The sequence below is a fragment of the Lacerta agilis genome, chromosome 11, assembly GCF_009819535.1.
Source record: "Lacerta agilis isolate rLacAgi1 chromosome 11, rLacAgi1.pri, whole genome shotgun sequence".
Taxonomy (NCBI): Eukaryota; Metazoa; Chordata; class Lepidosauria; order Squamata; family Lacertidae; genus Lacerta; species Lacerta agilis.
The window spans coordinates 1,099,156-1,116,979 of NC_046322.1; the positions used below are offsets into that span (position 1 = coordinate 1,099,156).

The 17,824-nt window shown below is 50.3% G+C and overlaps 1 protein-coding gene across 1 annotated transcript; it reads right to left on the reverse strand.

Moving 5' to 3' along the window:
* Positions 1-4,893: 4,893 nt before the first annotated feature.
* Positions 4,894-10,897, reverse strand: LOC117054981 (protein huluwa-like). Its single transcript, XM_033164260.1, has 3 exons — positions 10,241-10,897; positions 7,301-7,514; positions 4,894-5,098 (listed from the first exon to the last, which is right to left on the reverse strand). The coding sequence occupies exons 1-3, from the start codon at positions 10,751-10,753 to the stop codon at positions 4,941-4,943; spliced, it is 885 nt and encodes a 294-aa protein (XP_033020151.1). The 5' UTR covers positions 10,754-10,897; the 3' UTR covers positions 4,894-4,940.
* Between the last annotated feature and the right edge of the window lie 6,927 nt (positions 10,898-17,824).

A 17,824-nucleotide genomic window follows, 5' to 3' on the forward strand; every position in this document is an offset into this window, starting at 1 on the left:
AAACAGCAGATATGCCAGGAGCGGGGTAACGAGGATTTTGCTAGCTGATGGGCTTGCCAGATGTAAAAGATGCAATACCTGCCCCTGTTGTGTGCAGTGGGGATTTGGTGGGCTGGAGTTGTGGGTTCCTCTTCAGCAGCAAATGGGATAGATGGGAGAACCAGGGGCTTGTTTGCTCACAGTTCTTTAACAGCTGCACCAACTCTTAAGAGGTTTGGAACTTTGCTTTTGAAGGGCCTGAATTGTTGGGGCATAATCAGGACAGGGTGTTCCTTCAGTTCTGTGGGAACAAAGACAATAAAACACATTTACCCAACATACTTCACTTAACTCCCATAATACTGGCCCTGTGGCTGACTTTTGAGGCATGAATCAGTAGGACCACCTGTGTAGAACTTAAACGTGTTCTGGGAGAGCTTGAATAGGAGAAGCTTCCAGTGGATTGTACCCTACAAGGCATAGAACTGCAGAACAAAAGTTGGTGATGAAATGATCCTAACAGCCTGCACATAAACAACCTTTCAGGGATGGAATACTGAGAAAAGGGCCTCACTTTCATAGAACACAATTTCGGAGAAGGAGCCGCTTGCAGTTAATGAGCTGCTGGGCCTGCCCCTCTTATTATCTTCATGTTCACCGTTTTTGTCATTCGGTGGCTGAATTCCACCCCCAGACCAATTATTACAATTTCAGGAACTCTGTTTGCTTGGGCCCTTCTAGGAATATGGCTCTGTTTTTTGTTTGTGTTTACAGTGGTTCTTTCCCTTTTTACTTATCCTTTGTGTTGGCACCACAAGCTAGAATTATGTTAGAGACACCCCCTTCAACCTAGTGATGCCTCATCAGAAGTAGGCATCAGCATGCCTTGTGGGTAGGAAGAAGAGTTAGTCAAAAGTCTGCACCAAGAGCTAGCATCTGGGACCTGGGCAGGTTGGAAGGGATTTCTTTCTTCACCAAATGCCAGCTCTATCTCATCATGGTGGTTGCTAGGCTGGTTCATCAGCATTTAAAGCTGCCGTTTTGCATTCTGGTTCACATGCTAACTTTAGAAGTGGTTTCGGGGCTCTTTATTTTGAACGAGAGCAGATTACATTGCATACAGATCCACGTGGCCCTGTGCAGATAGAATGAGAAGTGCCTGTTTTGCCCCTTTCCCAACCAGTTCTGCTGTAAATGGCACTCGCGTAAGGCTCTCTCTCAAAGTGATTAGATAGATACTCTATAGCACAGCCTTTGCACAGACTTTTTCATTCCCAAATCCACATCTGACAGGACACAGCTGTGTGTACATTGAATGTTACCTTGGGAGCTAATACAGTTAATGCATATACTGTATTTATGTACCCTGTTCTTCAGCTGAAAAGAGGTTCCCAAAGTTGCTTACCAATACAAGAGTCCCTGTCCTCAGGGTTACTGACTAAAGGGTGTGACACAAAAACTTGCCTCAGTTCCTCTACACAAATCCATGGTTTGACTGCACTGTCCACAGTTCTGGTTGCCACATCTCAGAAAATTTACTGTAAAGCTGGAAAATGTGCATAAAAGGGTGACCAAAATGATAAAGGGGCAGAAGAAACTCCCTCAGGAAAGCTTACAACAATTGTGGCTTTTCAGTTTAGAAGAAAAGTAAACTGGGAACAACAGGATGGAGGTGTATCTTGCAGGGCAGGCATGTCCAACCAGTAGATCTCCAGCTGATCCTGGACCCTTATTGATCGTGGGATTAAATAAAGTTTACCGAAAGTTAACAAATAAAAGCTGAAGAACTCTGGGCTCAACAACTCTGGGCAGTCTACCCCCCCCCACGCATGCCCCCCCCCAAACAATGGGTAGATCACTGCCAGTTTTTTTTAATTTTTATAAAGAGGTACCTCTAGTTACAAGCTTAATTCACTCTGGAGGTCTGTCCTTAACCTGAAACTTCTTAACTAGAGGCATGCTTTCACTAATGGGGCCTCTTGCTGCCGCTGTGCTGCCGGCACACGATTTCCGTTCTCATCCTGGGGCAAAGTTCTCAACTCTTCCAGGTCAGCGGAGTTTGTAACTCAAGGTCCCTCTGTACTGGGAATAAATCACAGTCTCTTGGGAGTTGGACATGCCTGTCATAGGGGAATGGGATTAGGGTAAGGAGATACCTGAGAGCATCCAGTTAAACTAAAAGATTTGCTCTTTTTTTACATAGGGCAGAATTAACGACATTTTCTACCGCTTGCAATAAAACACAATTGCAGTATCAAAACCAAAATGCTTCTGACTGCCAGTTGCACAGCTGCTGTTGCCTCTGTCTCCTGCTTGTGAGATGCCAGTTAGGACATTTGGTTGGCTGCTGTGAGAACAGGATGCTAGGCTAGAGGGGGCCCCTTGAGCCTGGTCTACCAAGGCCACTCTTTAGTTTAAATGTACATATAACTTACTTAGTGTTGGGGTGTGCTTTTTTTATAGAGGCTCATCCATGAGTGTTCCTACAGATGGGCACTACAGGACATCACGTGAAAGAGCTAAACTAACCTTTTTGATAAAACTCTCCTTCAGGACGACTTGTGACATGTTTTGTGGCTCTCACCTCTGTGTCCTCTTTGTGATATCGGGCACAATTGCAATTTGGAACCTTGGGCAAAAGACGTCTTGCTTCTGTGATCAAGCCAGACATTTATGAGTGAAAAACTGGCTGTGTTGCTTCTCAAATCAGGAGGATAGAAATCCTTAGCAATTCCAAATAACACCTCACTATGACTTACTTGGAGCTGCTGTGAGAGAAGCTGGTTGTATTTTGGGGTCAAATTAAAGGCAGAAAAAGAACTGCCATTCATGGGACCCCTCTTTTCCAGCTTTGACAGATAAAACTATTATTTGTTTTTGCCCTTCAGAGAACAGCCTGAGATGCTGCTCAACAACCCAGTTACCAGTTTTGCATTCAGAGTGTTCAGGTTCAAAAGCCACTTTCTCTGGTTTTTACTCTTGAAAATAAGCAATCTTTTTTACGGACTTTGGTTGCTATAGGAATATGGGAATCTTCCATTAACACTCCCTTAATTGGCTCAGCCAATGCTATTTTTGTCCTGTGCCCCCACCCCTTTTCACTCCATGGAACTGAGGAGCTCTTCAAAGGAAATCTGAAGTTGGAGATCTTTAGCCTTGTGTGCTAGTGGTTTGCATGGAAGCTCTCCCCAAGAGCAATCTGTTTTCTGAAATTACATAGGAAAGCTGGCTGCTAGAACATTTTATTTATTGTGAGTGGGATTAGGGCTCAAGCAAGCACCTGTTTTACCTCATTTCTACTGAACTCAATCCTCAATGGTTCCAAAACAAGCAAACACAAAATTTCAAGCACAGAGAAATAGTGTTAATAAAATGGACTCAGAACCTGCCTCAAGGGTGTTCTTAGGCCTGGTCGCTTTTGTCAGGCCAGCCTCACATTAGTACATCCTCCAAGAAATGTGCTACAACTCAAAAGATTTTACTCCTGTCTGCTGGGACACTTGTATCATACTTGAATGAATAGTGGTTAAGAGCGTCACACTGGGACCTGGGAGACCTGGGTTCAAATCCCCACTTGGCCATAAAGCTCACTGGGCAAGACCTTGGGCCAGTCACTTGAATGAAGCAATAGCGGTGCGTCCTTCAGATCTTCTCTAGACCACGGCAACTCGGTTGTTCTGTAACCTCAGCACTTATAAATCTGCAGGAAAGGTCAAGGACTGCCCCCTTAATGTGTAAGGAGGCACACTTCGGTTTTTTCTCTTGACCTGCATCCCATTTTCTGCTGCTCAGCCTGGAGGGAGACAGCCCTCTGCTTTCCATAAGTCTTGTCCAAAGTCTTGCTTCTCACCCCTGCTTGAGAGACTCCATTAGACACTTTCAAGCTTTTTTCCAGGCTACGAAAGCTTGGTGTGTAAAAGAAAAGGGGTGGGTGGGCAGGAGAGAAAAGCTAACGGGGGATTTTCTTATTGATGAATTACTGTATTTTTCCATGTATAAGACTAGGTTTTTTTCCTTAAAAATGTCAAAAATTATGGGGCATCTTATGCACGGATAGTGACTCCCCCCCCATTTTCTTAAATCTGAGTGCCCCCCCAAAATAGGGGGTGTCTTATAGACAGAAAAATACAGCATGTGCTTTCCCTGGGTGGGGGAGCCATTCAACACTCTTTCCAAGACCAAGAGCCTTTGGGTAAAATGAGCCATGCTGCTGGTAACATCTCCTGCCTACACACATTGCAGGGGATTGGACTAGATGCCCCTTTGGGGTCCCTCCCAACTCTACAATTCCGTGATTCTATAAAAAGCGGCTGAGCAGAGAATAAAAGCTCCAGCATCTTCTTTAATAAAACACAAGTTGACAGAACACAAGTCTGGTACTACATGACACAGCAAGAGAGGCAGATTCCCCAGAGGGCTTCCTCCCACCCTCCGACAGGCCTGTGCAAAAAATAGTGCCAGGAGTATCTGTGTTCTCTTTTAACACAAGTCCCTTCCCAGTTGGACTATGCCACCAATTCCCGTCGAGAGTTCGTGCCATCCAAGACCTGCTCAGATGGACCCTCCCTGTAAATGTGTCCAATTCCCCTTAAATCCTTTTTATCTCCATGCTAGCACAAGTGTCCCTTTGCTTAAACCGATTGTGTGACGGGATTTGCAGTTGACAGGGTGGGCGGCCATGCATTTGTGGCTGAATTTGTGCAGAGAAATGCAGGGCTTTGAGGGAGAGTGCAAATCAAGTGTGCGTCAGCGGGATGTGCAAATCTCATTCCAAATTGGACATTTGACAATAAGACAAGAATTTTCTTTTAGCAGCCAGTGCTTAACAGGTAAAATACACAATAAATAAATAAACACACACACACACACACACGCACAAAAAATAAATTAAGTTAAAAACCTGGGCAGGCATCTGTTTGAGAGCCACTGGCCCACAACCCACCCGCTGCCACTGCCCTGGACTAGAGCCAGTATTGCTTGCTCTGGATGGGAGGCAGCTGCCGGTGGAGCTGATCTTCTCTCTTGTAGGTGGGGTCATAATAGTCCCACTCAAACAGCCGGCCCAACAGGGGTGTTCCTGGACTTCCTTCGCAATCTGACAAGATCCTCACAGAGACACCTGCAAAACACAGGTGGGAGGGTAGAAGAAGCCACTCGGTTATTGGCCGAACATGCCAGCAGCCCTGCTAATTTAGCTACCATCCTAGCTCATGGCTGCTTCATTCCCCAATTGTCGTGGGTCCTTATGGAGCCAAAACAGGCCGAATCCTACACCGGAGGAATGCATCTGCTGGCTTTTTGTGGATGGGACTCCAGGGTTTGCAGGATGACAAAAAAAGAAACAAAAACTCCCCCCCCCCCCGCCAATGAGGACTTAGCAACGAGGGGGAACAGTGTCCACTAGAATGAATTGTCCTTGAAAACCTAACAGATCCCGCTTCCAGTTTCACACTGAATGGCAAAGAGAAGAGTGCCTGTCTTTGCTGCTGGGGGGGGGGGGGGAGGGTGTTCCGAAGAGAGAAAATGACATCATGCTGCCAAATCACAGCTTTGCTCAAATTCCTGGATTTTCCCATTGCTTTATGTGGGCAATTCTTGCTTTGATTCTGGGAGAGGAAGAAAAGGGGCCTAAACTTAGACTCTCCAGGAACTGGAAGCTGGCCATATTCCATGAATCAGTCCATGTTATGGTTGAGTGCTTTTGAGCCATTGAACGTTGGCGGTGGGAAGAATGGAGGGGGTGGGGGGGCCTAATCTCCCTATCCTGAACTCTCTCCCCACCCAGAAATATTTAATGGGTTTAGCGCTGGTACTTAGACCCAATTCTGCTTTAAGAACAGCAGGGCAAGTTTTCTGAAAATGCCCACTATGCATCCACTTGATGGAAAGGAGAGCAGCAAGAGATGATCTGTGTGCTTCATGAGCCCAACATTATTCAACAGTCTTCCAATTTGCTGGAAGGCAACACCAACAGAGGGCCACGGGCCTGGCTTAAAGTATTTATCCTGCCATTACACACCGGCAAGGACCGTTTGTGCCTACTGATCTTGAAATAAAAAATGGTGCCTGGGAGGAAGAATAAGAAGATTGAACAGGACATGGGAGGGAGGGACATGGGAGCTGAATCAACTGGGAATGCCAAAGCTGGAAAAGAAGCTATTGGAAACGGCATCAGTCAGCTGCTCAAGGAAGTGATGGCACCGGCGCTGCAAGGCTTAACATCCTGCCCAGCACCTGTGGGATGTAACACTACTGTAGCAGTCAAGTACAACATTTCCTGTTTCCTAAAGTGGGCATGCAGGGGAATGTTGCTCCAGCCAGGAGGACTTCCTGTCACACCTGGTCTGGAGCCTCCTCCCCCTGTGTTTGACCAGGTAGATGAACGTGACCCTGCGAGACCCCATAAAAGGGCCAGTCACGCAGCCATCTTTCTCTTGTTGCTCTTGATGCCATTTCTTCTCTTGATGCTGTTCTCTTGATGTTCTTTTGCTGTCTGCTGGCTCTCAGCCAGCAGCACATGGGCTCAATCCCCATATGGGATAAACTCACACTCTCTTCTGCAATCACAAACTAAAGCCTGCCTTCAGGATCATACTGTGAACTGAATGTAAGTAAACTTCTTATCATTGCTTTTCAAGAAGGCTGTTGTGTCCTTATTGTTTTAAGAGGGAATAAAGGGGAATTTACCAGGAACAATCCAATCTGGACAAGTCAGACTGAATTGCATAACGCAAGAGATTCAAACAAATCTCCCAACTAGCTTCCTGCTATGTACAAAGGAATGTCCTCTGCTACTAACTCACTAGTGTGAGTGAGGAAGGATAATATTTAATCAATCTATCCTCTCCTACTATCCACAACATTCCCACAGCAGCAGGGTCACCCCAAGCTCAGTCCATTGAACCCAGACTAGAGGATGCCTCTGAATATCAGCTGCTGGGACCACAGGAGGGGAGAGGGCTCTTGTGTTTGGGTTCAGCTCATGGGGTTTCCCTTGGGGGCATCTGGTTGGCCACTGTGAGAACAGGATGCTGGGCTAGATGGGCCACTGGCCTGATCCAGCAAGCTCACCTTATGTACTTATTTCTTGCCCTGCCTTTGTTGGAAGAAGGAACAACCCGTCCCTTCACTGGGCAAAATTCACCCTATTTCCTGCAGCTGGTTCTCCTGGGACGAGAGCTTTATCCTCCCCGCTCATCACCAGCCACCTTCTTTCACCCAAGGTGCCTGGGGCAGAACACAACAGAATCTAACCTCCACTAGGCAGTCTCTATAAAAAGCAGCCCCCACTCCCAGGCTGGAGGTGTCAGCACTCACTTACCAGCGCTGGCACCAAAGTCCGAGTCCAGGCCTGGTCCTTGAGAGGCTGTGAAGTTTGCAGAGTTGAACTGCACCCTCTGGTCCTCGCATTGGATGCTGCTGCCATGCTCAAAAGGCACCGCTTGTGGGTGGGTGGCAGACACTGGCCTGCTACTGCGGCAAACCTTGTTCTGGGTGCTGGTGTGGCAGTGGCTGAATGTGCCATCTGGGATATCCTGAAAACCAAACAGAGCGATTCCAAATGAAGAGCTCAGCTCAGTGATAGGGAATCTGCCTTGCTTACAGAAAGACCCTCGTCTGAAACCCTGGAGAGCAGCTGCCGTCCGTGTAGACACTACTGAGCTAGATAAACCCATGCCTGACTCCGTCTTCTCTGGAGAAGGCAGAGGTCCATTTTGTGCCTTGCCCTATGGTTACCATTTTCCTGTAAAGCCTACACAAGCAAGGCCACTAGACTCCAAGAGGGGAAGTCCAGGGCTGGAGGAGAGCCCCATAAGCTGCTAGAAATGGGAAACGGTTGGTGGCAAGGAAAAAAATATAGGTATAAAAGGAGAATTAACTGGATGCCAAGATCCAGGTTTGGGGCAAGTACTCTGTGTTGAGAAAACCCCCAACAGAGACTTAAAACCACAAATTGTGCAGCAAAGAAAAGCATGGAAATATAGGCTGTTAGACCTTTGAGATATGCCCTTCTAAGTTCCTTCCAAAGTTCCCCTCTTCCTCTAGCGTCGAAAAAGACCACACATTTGAGAAGTTAAAAATGGTTTACTTACAAACTCTCAGATTCAGTGCTTTTCCATGTAGCATTCTGTGGGGGGTGGGAGTTGCAGGTCGGTGGCCCGCCACCCGCGTGGAGTAAATAAAACACACAGGCGCAATATTTTAGGTTAATGGGCAAAATAAGGCCACAACTTTATTGGTTACGGCGTGTGGGTGGTATTGGCTTAGGCATTGGACAAGAGGGTTAACAACCAGTGGGAGGAGCTTGTTGATGCAAATTCAACTGGAAGCTTCCCCTGATGTCACCAGGGGTCGTGCCATGGCCCTAGCCACTAGCAGGGCATCGGACAGGATCCACGACCGCCGGATCCCTTTAAAGGGATACCCCTAGGAGGTAGGTGATGGGCACAACCTGACCTCCAACACACAACACATATTACATCCTCTATTGAATATTCCAATGCCTAACTGCCAATACCATAAAGTTGTGACGGGTTGCTACAAGGTAGGTGAAAAACCAAGAGGCCATTGCCAATTTGCCAAATGGATAAAAATTCCTACCAGGCCCCCTGGGCAACCAAGGTGACCAACTGAAATCCATAGCAAGGTCAGAAGTATAGCAATATCTGATGTGAGAAGGGGACAGAATGGCTGGAAATGGCACTTCCTTGGCTGCTTGAATCCAGACACCGCCCCCCAGCCAGCCCTATTGGCTGGCTATGGGGCTTGGCACGGCAGGAAGGAGGGGACAAGGCAGGGGGCCGAAGATGCCCCCCTGCAAGCACAGGAAACAGACCCCGCCCGCAACCCCTCCCCTCTGGAATGAGGAGAGGTCTTGTACAGGCAGTAAAACTTGGTTTAGTTACGAGTTGAAAGTCCTAAATAATTGGTAAAGGAACTCAAGAGAGGCTTCTTAGAGCCATGTGGTCTGAGCTTGGAGCAACCAGGGTGGGTGAGGCAGCCTCCTCAGATGGCCCTCCTCAAGCAGCAGTACACCTGTTCTGCCACTCAGCTCCACCACTGGTCTCTCCAACTTCTAGGGGGAGATAGGGGCTGGTGGCAAAGCTCTGCAGAATGCCTCACCTCCTGCCAAGTTGATGAGAGGGGTGGCTGATGGGGAGATCTCCTCCCACTCCTGGCAGTGTGGTTGGTGGAGCTTTGCCTCAGCTTCTGCTGAAAGGAGGTGGTGATGCAAAGCCCTGCTTCCCGGCTAGAATCTTGCTTTGTTTTAAAGGGAAAGAGCATTGCTCCCTGGAAGAGCACACCCAACAGCATCTCCAGGCAGGGAAGGGAGAGAGCGAGTGCTGCTGGAATAATGCTGTAGATGGACTCTATTTATTTATTTATATTCATTTCCTAAAACTTATACAGCCCTCAATTGTAAAAGGAAAAAACTCTTCATGGTATTTAACCCCCTACTAGGTTAGCAAAAATGTATAGAACTGCTACAAATACATGTTGGAGATGTAAAGAGAAAGAAGGCACTTTCTATCACAATTGGTGGATGTGCAAGATAACAGGAGCATTCCAGGAAATGATATATCATGAGTTGAAAAGAATGTTTAAGATAACTTTTGTGAAAAAAGCAGAAGCTTTTTCATTAGGAATTATAGGTGAAGAGATACCAAAGGAGCAGGAAAGACTATTTATGTACATGACGACAGCTGTGAGGATGCTTTTTGCCCAGAGATGGAAGGAAGATAGAGTCCCAACCAGAAAAGAATGGATAATCAAGATGATGGACTACGCCAAAATGGCAAATTGACCAGGAGGGTCAGAAACCAAGAAATTTAACAAAGAATGGGGGAAATTTCTAGGTTATCTCGAAGAACACTGTAAATATTTTAAAATGTTAGCAGGATTGTCATAACACTTGTAACAATTCTATGGTTAACATTGGAAATTTGAAGGAAAGTTGGATAACGTTATAACATACAGCAGATAAAGATTGACAATGGAACCCACAGGAGGGGTGGAGAAAGTACAAGGATTCAGGGAATCCTATATATGCATAAAATTTGATTGTATTTGAATGTAAACAATACTTGTAAAACTTAATTAAAAAATATACAAAGAAAAAACAACTCTCCAAGCAGTTTACAAAAGACAAATTGGTCAGACTCAGCATAAAACATCTTCCTCAGAGAGAGAGGAAGAACAGCAGCCCCCAAGCAATGTTTGCCACTCTCCCCGCCCCCTATTAGCTCAACCGGTTACTTACCCCCGTCCCTGAGCCACTCACGGGAGTGTTGGGGGGCACCAAGATGGGCTGCTTGTCCTGGTCACTGGAGGAGGAAACAGTTCCCCGGGGTGTCCCATTCCCCGGGTGGCCCCTAAGCGGAGCTTGGCTGCTGCGATGGGGCCTTGTCGCCCCCCTAGACCTAGACCCCGAGGATGGAGCCGCCCTCCCGCTGCAGGACAAGGGGAGCGGAAAGGCACGGAGCCCCCCGGGGCCCTCAGCTGGCTGCAGGAGCTGCTGCAGGACGACCCTGCCGTTGTCACCCTGCCTCAGCACAGCGCTGCCCGAGACCACCTGGAAGAGCTGTGGGGAAGCCGGGGGGGCCTGGCCGAGCTCCCGCCTCCCGACCCTTCGGCAGGTGGGTCTCCAGCCCAGCAAGAGCAAGCAGTTCAGGAGGAAAAGGAGAAGCAGGCAGGGGATGAGCAAGCCCACCAGCAGGCGGAGGGTGGGCTGCAAGGCGAGCGCCTGCTCCTCCACACCCGCCGGGGGATCCATTCTGACCCGTTAAATGTGGTCGGGGGTTTCTGGCTGCGCGAGGGAGGGAGAGGCCGAGGATGGGGCTTAAGCGCGCGCAGCTGGGCCGAGCCTGCTCCTGCTCACAACCAGAATGGGATTCAGGTGCTGAGGGAGGCTGGGAAAGGGATGCGCCGCTTCTGCAAAAGGGACGGGGTCTCAGCTGCCTTTCTGGGTTGCAGCTGAAGACACCGGGAAGGGAAACCGCAAAAACGTCGGGCCCTTTGGTAACCTATCGTGGGCCCAATCCTGTGCATGTTTACTCAAAGGTAAAGCCCGTTGAATTCAATTCGCCACATTCCAAAGGAATTTGGCGCATGGCTGCAGCGTGCGACCCTCACCCAAGTTGCATACTGTACTTTGGCGCTTCATCCTATCCGTACTGGCCTGGGGGAACGGAAGAGCCTGGCCTGAGATTCCCGATGATGATGATGATGATGATGATAAATTTATAATTTACACCCCGCCATCTGGCTGGGTTTCCCCAGCCACCCTGAGTGGCTTCCAGAAAAATGACTGACCTTCAGAGACATAACTGCCTCTGACAGTGGAGGGGGGAATAGCCATGCTGGCTAGTAGCCACCGGTAGCCTTATCCTCTTCCATGAATCCGTCTAGTCCTCTTTTAAAGTCAGCCGAGTCGGTGGTCATCGCTGCCTCTTGTGGGAGGGAGTTCCGCAGTTTAACTCTGCGCTGCGTGAAGGACTTTTTTCCTCTCCGTCCTGAATCTTCCAACAATCGGCTTCCCTGGATGTCCACGAACTTCTAGTGTTATGGGAACTTTTCTGCGCCCGCTTTCTCCGTGCAACGCCTAATCCTGAACGCTTCTGTCACGCCGCATCTTCCTCGCCTTTTCTCTAAACTAAAATCTTCATCTCTTGATTGCTGGGGGTGAAGCTGCTGCTGAAAGCCCAGTGTTTTTCTCTGGTCAGTTGGCCACTGAACACACTGGATGTGTGAATCTATACTGCTGCAAACTTGCCTAATAGCGTGAGACTGTATGCACGCTCACTTGGAAGCAAGTTCCGCCCAAGTTCACAAGATTCAAGAGTCCAGTCCAGGGGCCAGATGGTTGCTTCTCCTTGCTACCGCTGTGTGCAATGGTTGTGTGGGGCAGAAGAGGCCAGGGTCCCTGCACCTTTAAGAGTGAAGGCTAGGGAGGGTCCCCAAGGCGGCCTCCCCACTCCCTTGTGCGCAAAGGGGCCGCGTTCCTGGGCAGCGATTTTCCAGCCACGCGGCAGGGGGCGCTCTCCCATCGCTCAGAGGCTTGGATGGTTCCCAGATGGTCCCGATGGGACACGTGCACTTTCCTCTCTGGGGGGTCTCTGCTTCTCTGATCTAACTGGCATGTGCCCTCCAAACCTTGTGCTTGGAATACCCTCTTATTAACACCCTTCTCCGAACAGCCCCCAGCCTCACCCATTTCCTTTTCCCACACCACATCCCTCCCCCGTTAATGATGCTCGTGCCAGAACTTGGACATTCCCCTAAGCCCCATCCTTAGCTGTCCTTTGGGGGGGGGGGTTGCTATATCCCTCCTCCTTTCCCCTGAGTCTTGATCCAGACTTCTGGTGGGGCCTCAGGTTTGTTTGTTTATTGCATTTCAATCCCACCTTTTCCTGCAAGGAGCTTAAACTGGCCCAAATAGTTCTCCCTCCCCATTTAATCCTCACAACAACCCTGTGAGGAAGGTTAGGTTGAGAGGCAGGCTACCCCGTGGCTAAGTGATGCTCTGAACCAGGGGCCCCCAAACTAAGGCCCGGGGCTGGATGCGGCCCAATCGCCTTCTAAATCTGGCCTACGGACTGTCCGGGAATCAGCATGTTTTTACATTAGAATGTGCCCTTTTATTTAAAATGCATCTCTGGGTTATTTGTGGGGCATAGGAATTCGTTCATTATTATTTTTTCAAAATATAGTCCGGCCCCCCACAAGGTCTGAGGGACAGTGGACAAGTCTCCTGCTGAAAAGGTTTGCTGACCCCTGATCGGAACCCTGGTCATTCAGGTCCTAGTCAGGCACTCTAACCCCTGCACCACACTGCCTCTCGTTAGATTGTGCTTGGGACTGTGAGCCCGTGGCCAGGGGTAGTGCCTGCTGCTCCTGATGGATTCATCCAGAGCGAAAGGGTGCGAGCTTGCGATGTACAGGCTGAGAGACCTGAGTTTCCTTTCTTTGACTGCGGTTCCTGCATTGCAGGGGGTTGGGCTAGATGACCCCTGGGATCCCTTCCTACAATTCTATGGTCCTATGAAGAGCGTGTGCCCTCCCTATGGCTCATCCCATCCACGCCTGGCCAGGCCCCAGAGGTGGCTGGCGCTCTCCTTTCCTTGAGGAGGGTCTCTCTCTTTCCCCAACCGTTTGTGGCCTGGCCCGGCCTTTGGTTTGCTTGGCACTCTCTCCATGACGGCAGCAGCACGTGGGCACGTGGCCCTGATCGGCACTCAGAGCGGTGCCATCTGGGACGCCGGCAAAGACGTCGGCAGGGTGGCAGAAGCACCGTCTGCTGTTTCGGCGCAGAGACTGGCTGTGCCGCCAGGAGTCAGCTGACGCAGCTTCCATGTTCCCAGAACAGCCTGGGCAGAACTGCCAGAACCCAGCGAGGGACAAGGAGTCTGGCTTCTCTCGGGGGGACCAAAACACTGGGGAGTCACTGGCAGCCCCCCCTTCCTAAGCACCATTAAGCAGCGGGCCCAGGAGCCGCGGAAGTGAATGGGCCTTGAGTTCTTCTTCATGTAACACATGGCTAAACTAGGGAACTCAACTCACTCCCGCAGGAGGCAAAAATGGCTAACAATCTAGATCAGGGGTACTAGGCAACCTAAGGCCCGGGGGCCGGATCCGGCCCCATCGCCTCCTAAATGCGGCCCGTGGACGATCCAGGAATCAGAGTGTTTTTACATGAGTAGAATGTGTACTTTTATTTAAAATGCATCTCTGGGTTATTTGTGGGGCATAGGAATTCGTTCATTATTATTTTTCAAAATATATTCCGGCCCCCACAAGGCCTGAGGGACAGTGGACCGGCCCCCTGCTGAAAAAGGCAGGGAGGAGAGGCTTGTCTAGCATCTTTAGCTAGTGTGCCCAGAGTAGTCATGGCAATTTACAGCTGAAAACGTCGGCAGCCTTAAGATAAATTCAACAGTGTAAACAAGTTTTGATGAATGTTGCTGAATGGTATAGTAATGCAGGGATTTATGATATGTAAAATGAACCCTGGAAAGAGAAGAAGGGAAGTCACTGATATCGTAAGGATGTAAAATGAGTATTTTAAATTGTAAAACAGAAAACGTAATAAAAATTACATACAAAAACAAAAACAGAGTAGTCATGGCAATCAATGGCTGGCCAGGAAAGTCTCTTCTGCCCAACTGAGAAGCTGCAAATGTTGCCGTCTCTTCAAAGTTCGATGGAATGGAATGGAATGCATGTGTTTATTATAGTTATTATTCATTACATATCACAACATAAAATGCAATATAAAAACCCCAAATACATAATGAAAATAAGAAGAGCAACAAACCAATAATCCCCCATCCCCATAGGCATAGACAGAATTTATTTGGGGGAGGCAGGCTTTATGTTGGGGGTGGGGGGCCAGAGTGGCGTTATATAGGACACAATCGGTCAGTTAAGTATTTTTATTTATTTACCTGATGGGGGGGCAGCTGCACCCCCCCCCCAGCCATGCCCGTGCCCCTCCAGCAACACATTGAGCATCTGATATGAATCAGCCCAAGGCCTGGACGAACAGGAAGGTTTTCACCTGGTGCCTAAAGGTGTGTAAGGAAGGCGGCAGGTGAGCCTCCCTGGGGAGAGCATCCCAAAGTGGGGCGCTTGAGGTGTGGGGCACCTTGAGTCCTTCTCCTCTGTCCCTGGAGCAGCCCGAGCCAAAGGACAAGATGGTGCCCCCCCCTTCTGTGCACAAAATCTGACCGGACCGGGAGCTGAATCTAGGCTAGCTCTGGGCCGGCATTGCAGACCCCGTGGCCGACATTCCTAGGCATTTTCTACCTCCCAAGGCAGCGACCTCCCTCTGCCTCCTGCTCCGCACCCTCATGGTGGCCTTGCCATGGGCAAAGCAGGGGGCAGGGCTCCCTTCCCAAACCTGCTTCTGCCCCCTCTGAGCCCCATCTGACCGTGAAGGGGCTCCTTCTCCTCTCCCTGCCCCTCCCCAAGCTGCCTTTGGGGTGAGGAGGAAAGAGGAGGCGTCCTCTCTCTCGTCCTCTGAACCCAGTTCCTGTGTTGTGGGAGGCAGGGGAGAACAGAGGATGCCCACCTCACCCCTCACCCACATCCCTAGAACTTCTTCCAGGAAGGAGGGGGGGCATTGGTGATGCCTGCCCGCCATTCGAGACTCCCCATTTTCTCTGCAGGAGTGCAAAAGGGAAAGCTCCCCAGGGTGTTTTCGGTGCCTTGGAACAAGTGATCAAGACCTCTGGGCATGCACAGAGTACCTTTCTTTTTGGTAATGTGATTCTCCATATCTAGGTTAAGGGCAGAGGTATCCTGGTAGACAGGAGATGGGTTCGGAAGGGAAATTTCTGCCCTTGAAAGGTCTTCCTGGGACGACACACAGCTTTGCTGGCAGCATCGGGGACCCAGACGGCACTGGAGCCTTGGTACCCTTCAGCTGTAATGTCTGTGCCGCCAGCTTCCGCCACCCACTTGCTGCCAGCCCCTGCAAACTTGACGGGGAGCCACACGCTGCCAGACGCCCCCCCCCCGCTTTGTGCAAGCACACAAATACACAATCCCCACCCCACCCCCGCCTGACTGCAGCTGAGGCTGGCAAGCCGCATGCCTGGCTCAGGAACTGGAGGGGGGGTGCGGCGGCTTCTAGACCCCCAGGTGGCTGTTTTCAGGTGGTGGAGGGGGCAGTGAGGGACATGAGCTACTTAGACGGTGACTTGTCCTTCGTGGAAGGAGGCTGCAGCTTTCCCTGGGAGAAAACGGGCCTGGCTCACGTCGGGAGTTGGCAGGACCCTGGCGTTGGCCTCGCCCCGAGCAAAGATGGCAGGTGGTCACAAGCAGGACTCTCCCCGGTTTGGCTGGCATGGTTCAGTGGGCAAAAATCGGTGGGCAAGCAAGGAGTGTGTACTGGCCCAGGCTATGGCATCGATACACCTGTTGCTTTCAGCCTGCAAATCGCAGGGGCCACAGCAGGGCGGGCCCAGAAAACAACCTTATGGAATCCCGGAATTGTAGAGTTAGAAGGGCCAACCGAGGGTCATCTAGTCCGACCCTCTGCAATGCAGGAATCACACTGAAGTCATGTGTTACAGATGGCTGGCCAAGCTCTGTTTATGGTGAGCCAAACCATTGCTTCATTCTAGTTCAAATGAGCTGAATGCCCTCCAATTCTTGGGGTCCTGTACCCAGGGAGGGTTAGAATTCCCCAGAGGAGCATGCGGAACAGGTCAGATGAGCTCCTTTGTGAGACCAGGACCTCAGCCAAGCGCACCGGCTTGCCTCCATGATTGAGGCGGCTGGCACAGCATGCTCACGCCATGCGCACACACCATGCGATGTGCTTACGTCATGTGTGCTCACTGCACAACACGCTGATGTCATTTGTGTATGCCACCCGACATGCTGGCATCATTTGTGCATGTTGCGCAATGTGCTGATGTGTCACACGCATGCCTGGGCATGTGACCTGAGCATGGCATGCGGCGTGAGTGACGCGAGCATATCGCATGGAGTACGCACGTGGCATGCACACATTGCTGCAAAATATGGAGGGGCCCTGGCCCCGTTCTTGAAAAATTGGGGGGCCTTGGCCCCTCAGCCCCACCCAGATGGAGCCCCTGGCCTCACCTGGCCGCCTAGGTGTCTCCATCAGCATCCCCAAAGAATGAGCCCAGTTGCAGGAGCTACAACCAAGGGATGGGCCCCTAGCCTGATTGTGGGGGGCTTTCCTCCACCCCCTTCCATGGCTGCTCACTGCTCAGAGGTTGTGGTAGAATGCCCAGTGTGGGGAGACCCTCGACAGGGAACTGCCAGTGTGGTGTAGTGGTTAAGAGTGGTGGACTCGTAATCTGGTGAACCGGGTTCGCTTCTCCGCTCCTCCACATGCAGCTGCTGGGTGACCTTGGGCTAGTCACACTTCTCTGAAGTCTCTCAGCCCCACTCACCTCACAGAGTGTTTGTTGTGGGGCAGGAAAGGAAAGGAGAATGTGAGCCGCTTTGAGACTCCTTCGGCTAGTGATAAAGATGGATATCCAATCCAAACTCTTTCTTCTTCTTCTTCTTCTTCTTCTTCTTCTTCTTCTTCTTCTTCTTCTTCTTCTTCTTCTTCTTCTTCTTCTTCTTCTTCTTCTTCTTCTTCTTCTTCTTCTTCTTCTTCTTCTTCTTCTTCTTCTTCTTCTTCTTCTTCCTTTAGTTCCCAATGCATCTTGAGAAGGAGTGCTGGGTGGAAGGGGCGCAGGTGGCATTGGTGCCCCAGGGGGGAGAATTTCTGCTTGGGGAGCCTCCTTTGGAGACGGGCAGCTGCAAAGCGTCTGTGTTGATGGGAGAGGAGGGGGCCACCTGTGGATCAGGTCTGCTGGCTGGGAGCTCAGCGGTGCCTGGGGGTGGTGTGGGGGCTGGCAGGCTGTAAATAAGCATTCAGGCAAGCGTGGGAATTGTTCTAGGTGAGAAGTGAGATGCGCCTCCCCCCCCCACTGCCGCCATGAAAGGCAATGTGTGTCCTCCCACTCAACAGTCGCCGTTCTCGCTGTGCAGGTGGGAAACTTGCCAGGAGCTGGGCTGGAAACCCGCTTGGTGGCAGGAAGGATGTGATGTCATCTCCCCAAGGGAGCCGGAGGCGCCTCTCTGCCTGTAGAAGATGGCAGTCCCTCCAAGTGTCCCTATTTCCCAGCCGTCCCGGTTTCTGATCTGACCCTGGAATGTCCCGCTTTTCCTTTGTTGTTGTTGTTTAGTCATTTAGTCATGTCCGACTCTTCGTGACCCCATGGACCAGAGCATGCCAGGGAGGGATTACCATTGTGCGTTGGGGCACAGAAGGAATACTTGGAATCCTGAAACACTGGACTCCGTGTTATTGTTGCTT

Bases quoted from the DNA above. Each gene is read 5' to 3' on its own strand.
- LOC117054981 (XM_033164260.1), bottom strand. From the start codon at position 10,753: ATGGATCCCCCGGCGGGTGTGGAGGAGCAGGCGCTCGCCTTGCAGCCC. The intron at 7,515-10,240 runs GTAAGTAACCGG...TTTGGTTTTCAG, and splicing joins TGAGTGGCTCAGGGACGGGG to GATATCCCAGATGGCACATT. The intron at 5,099-7,300 runs GTAAGTGAGTGC...TGTGTTTTGCAG, and splicing joins GGACTTTGGTGCCAGCGCTG to GTGTCTCTGTGAGGATCTTG.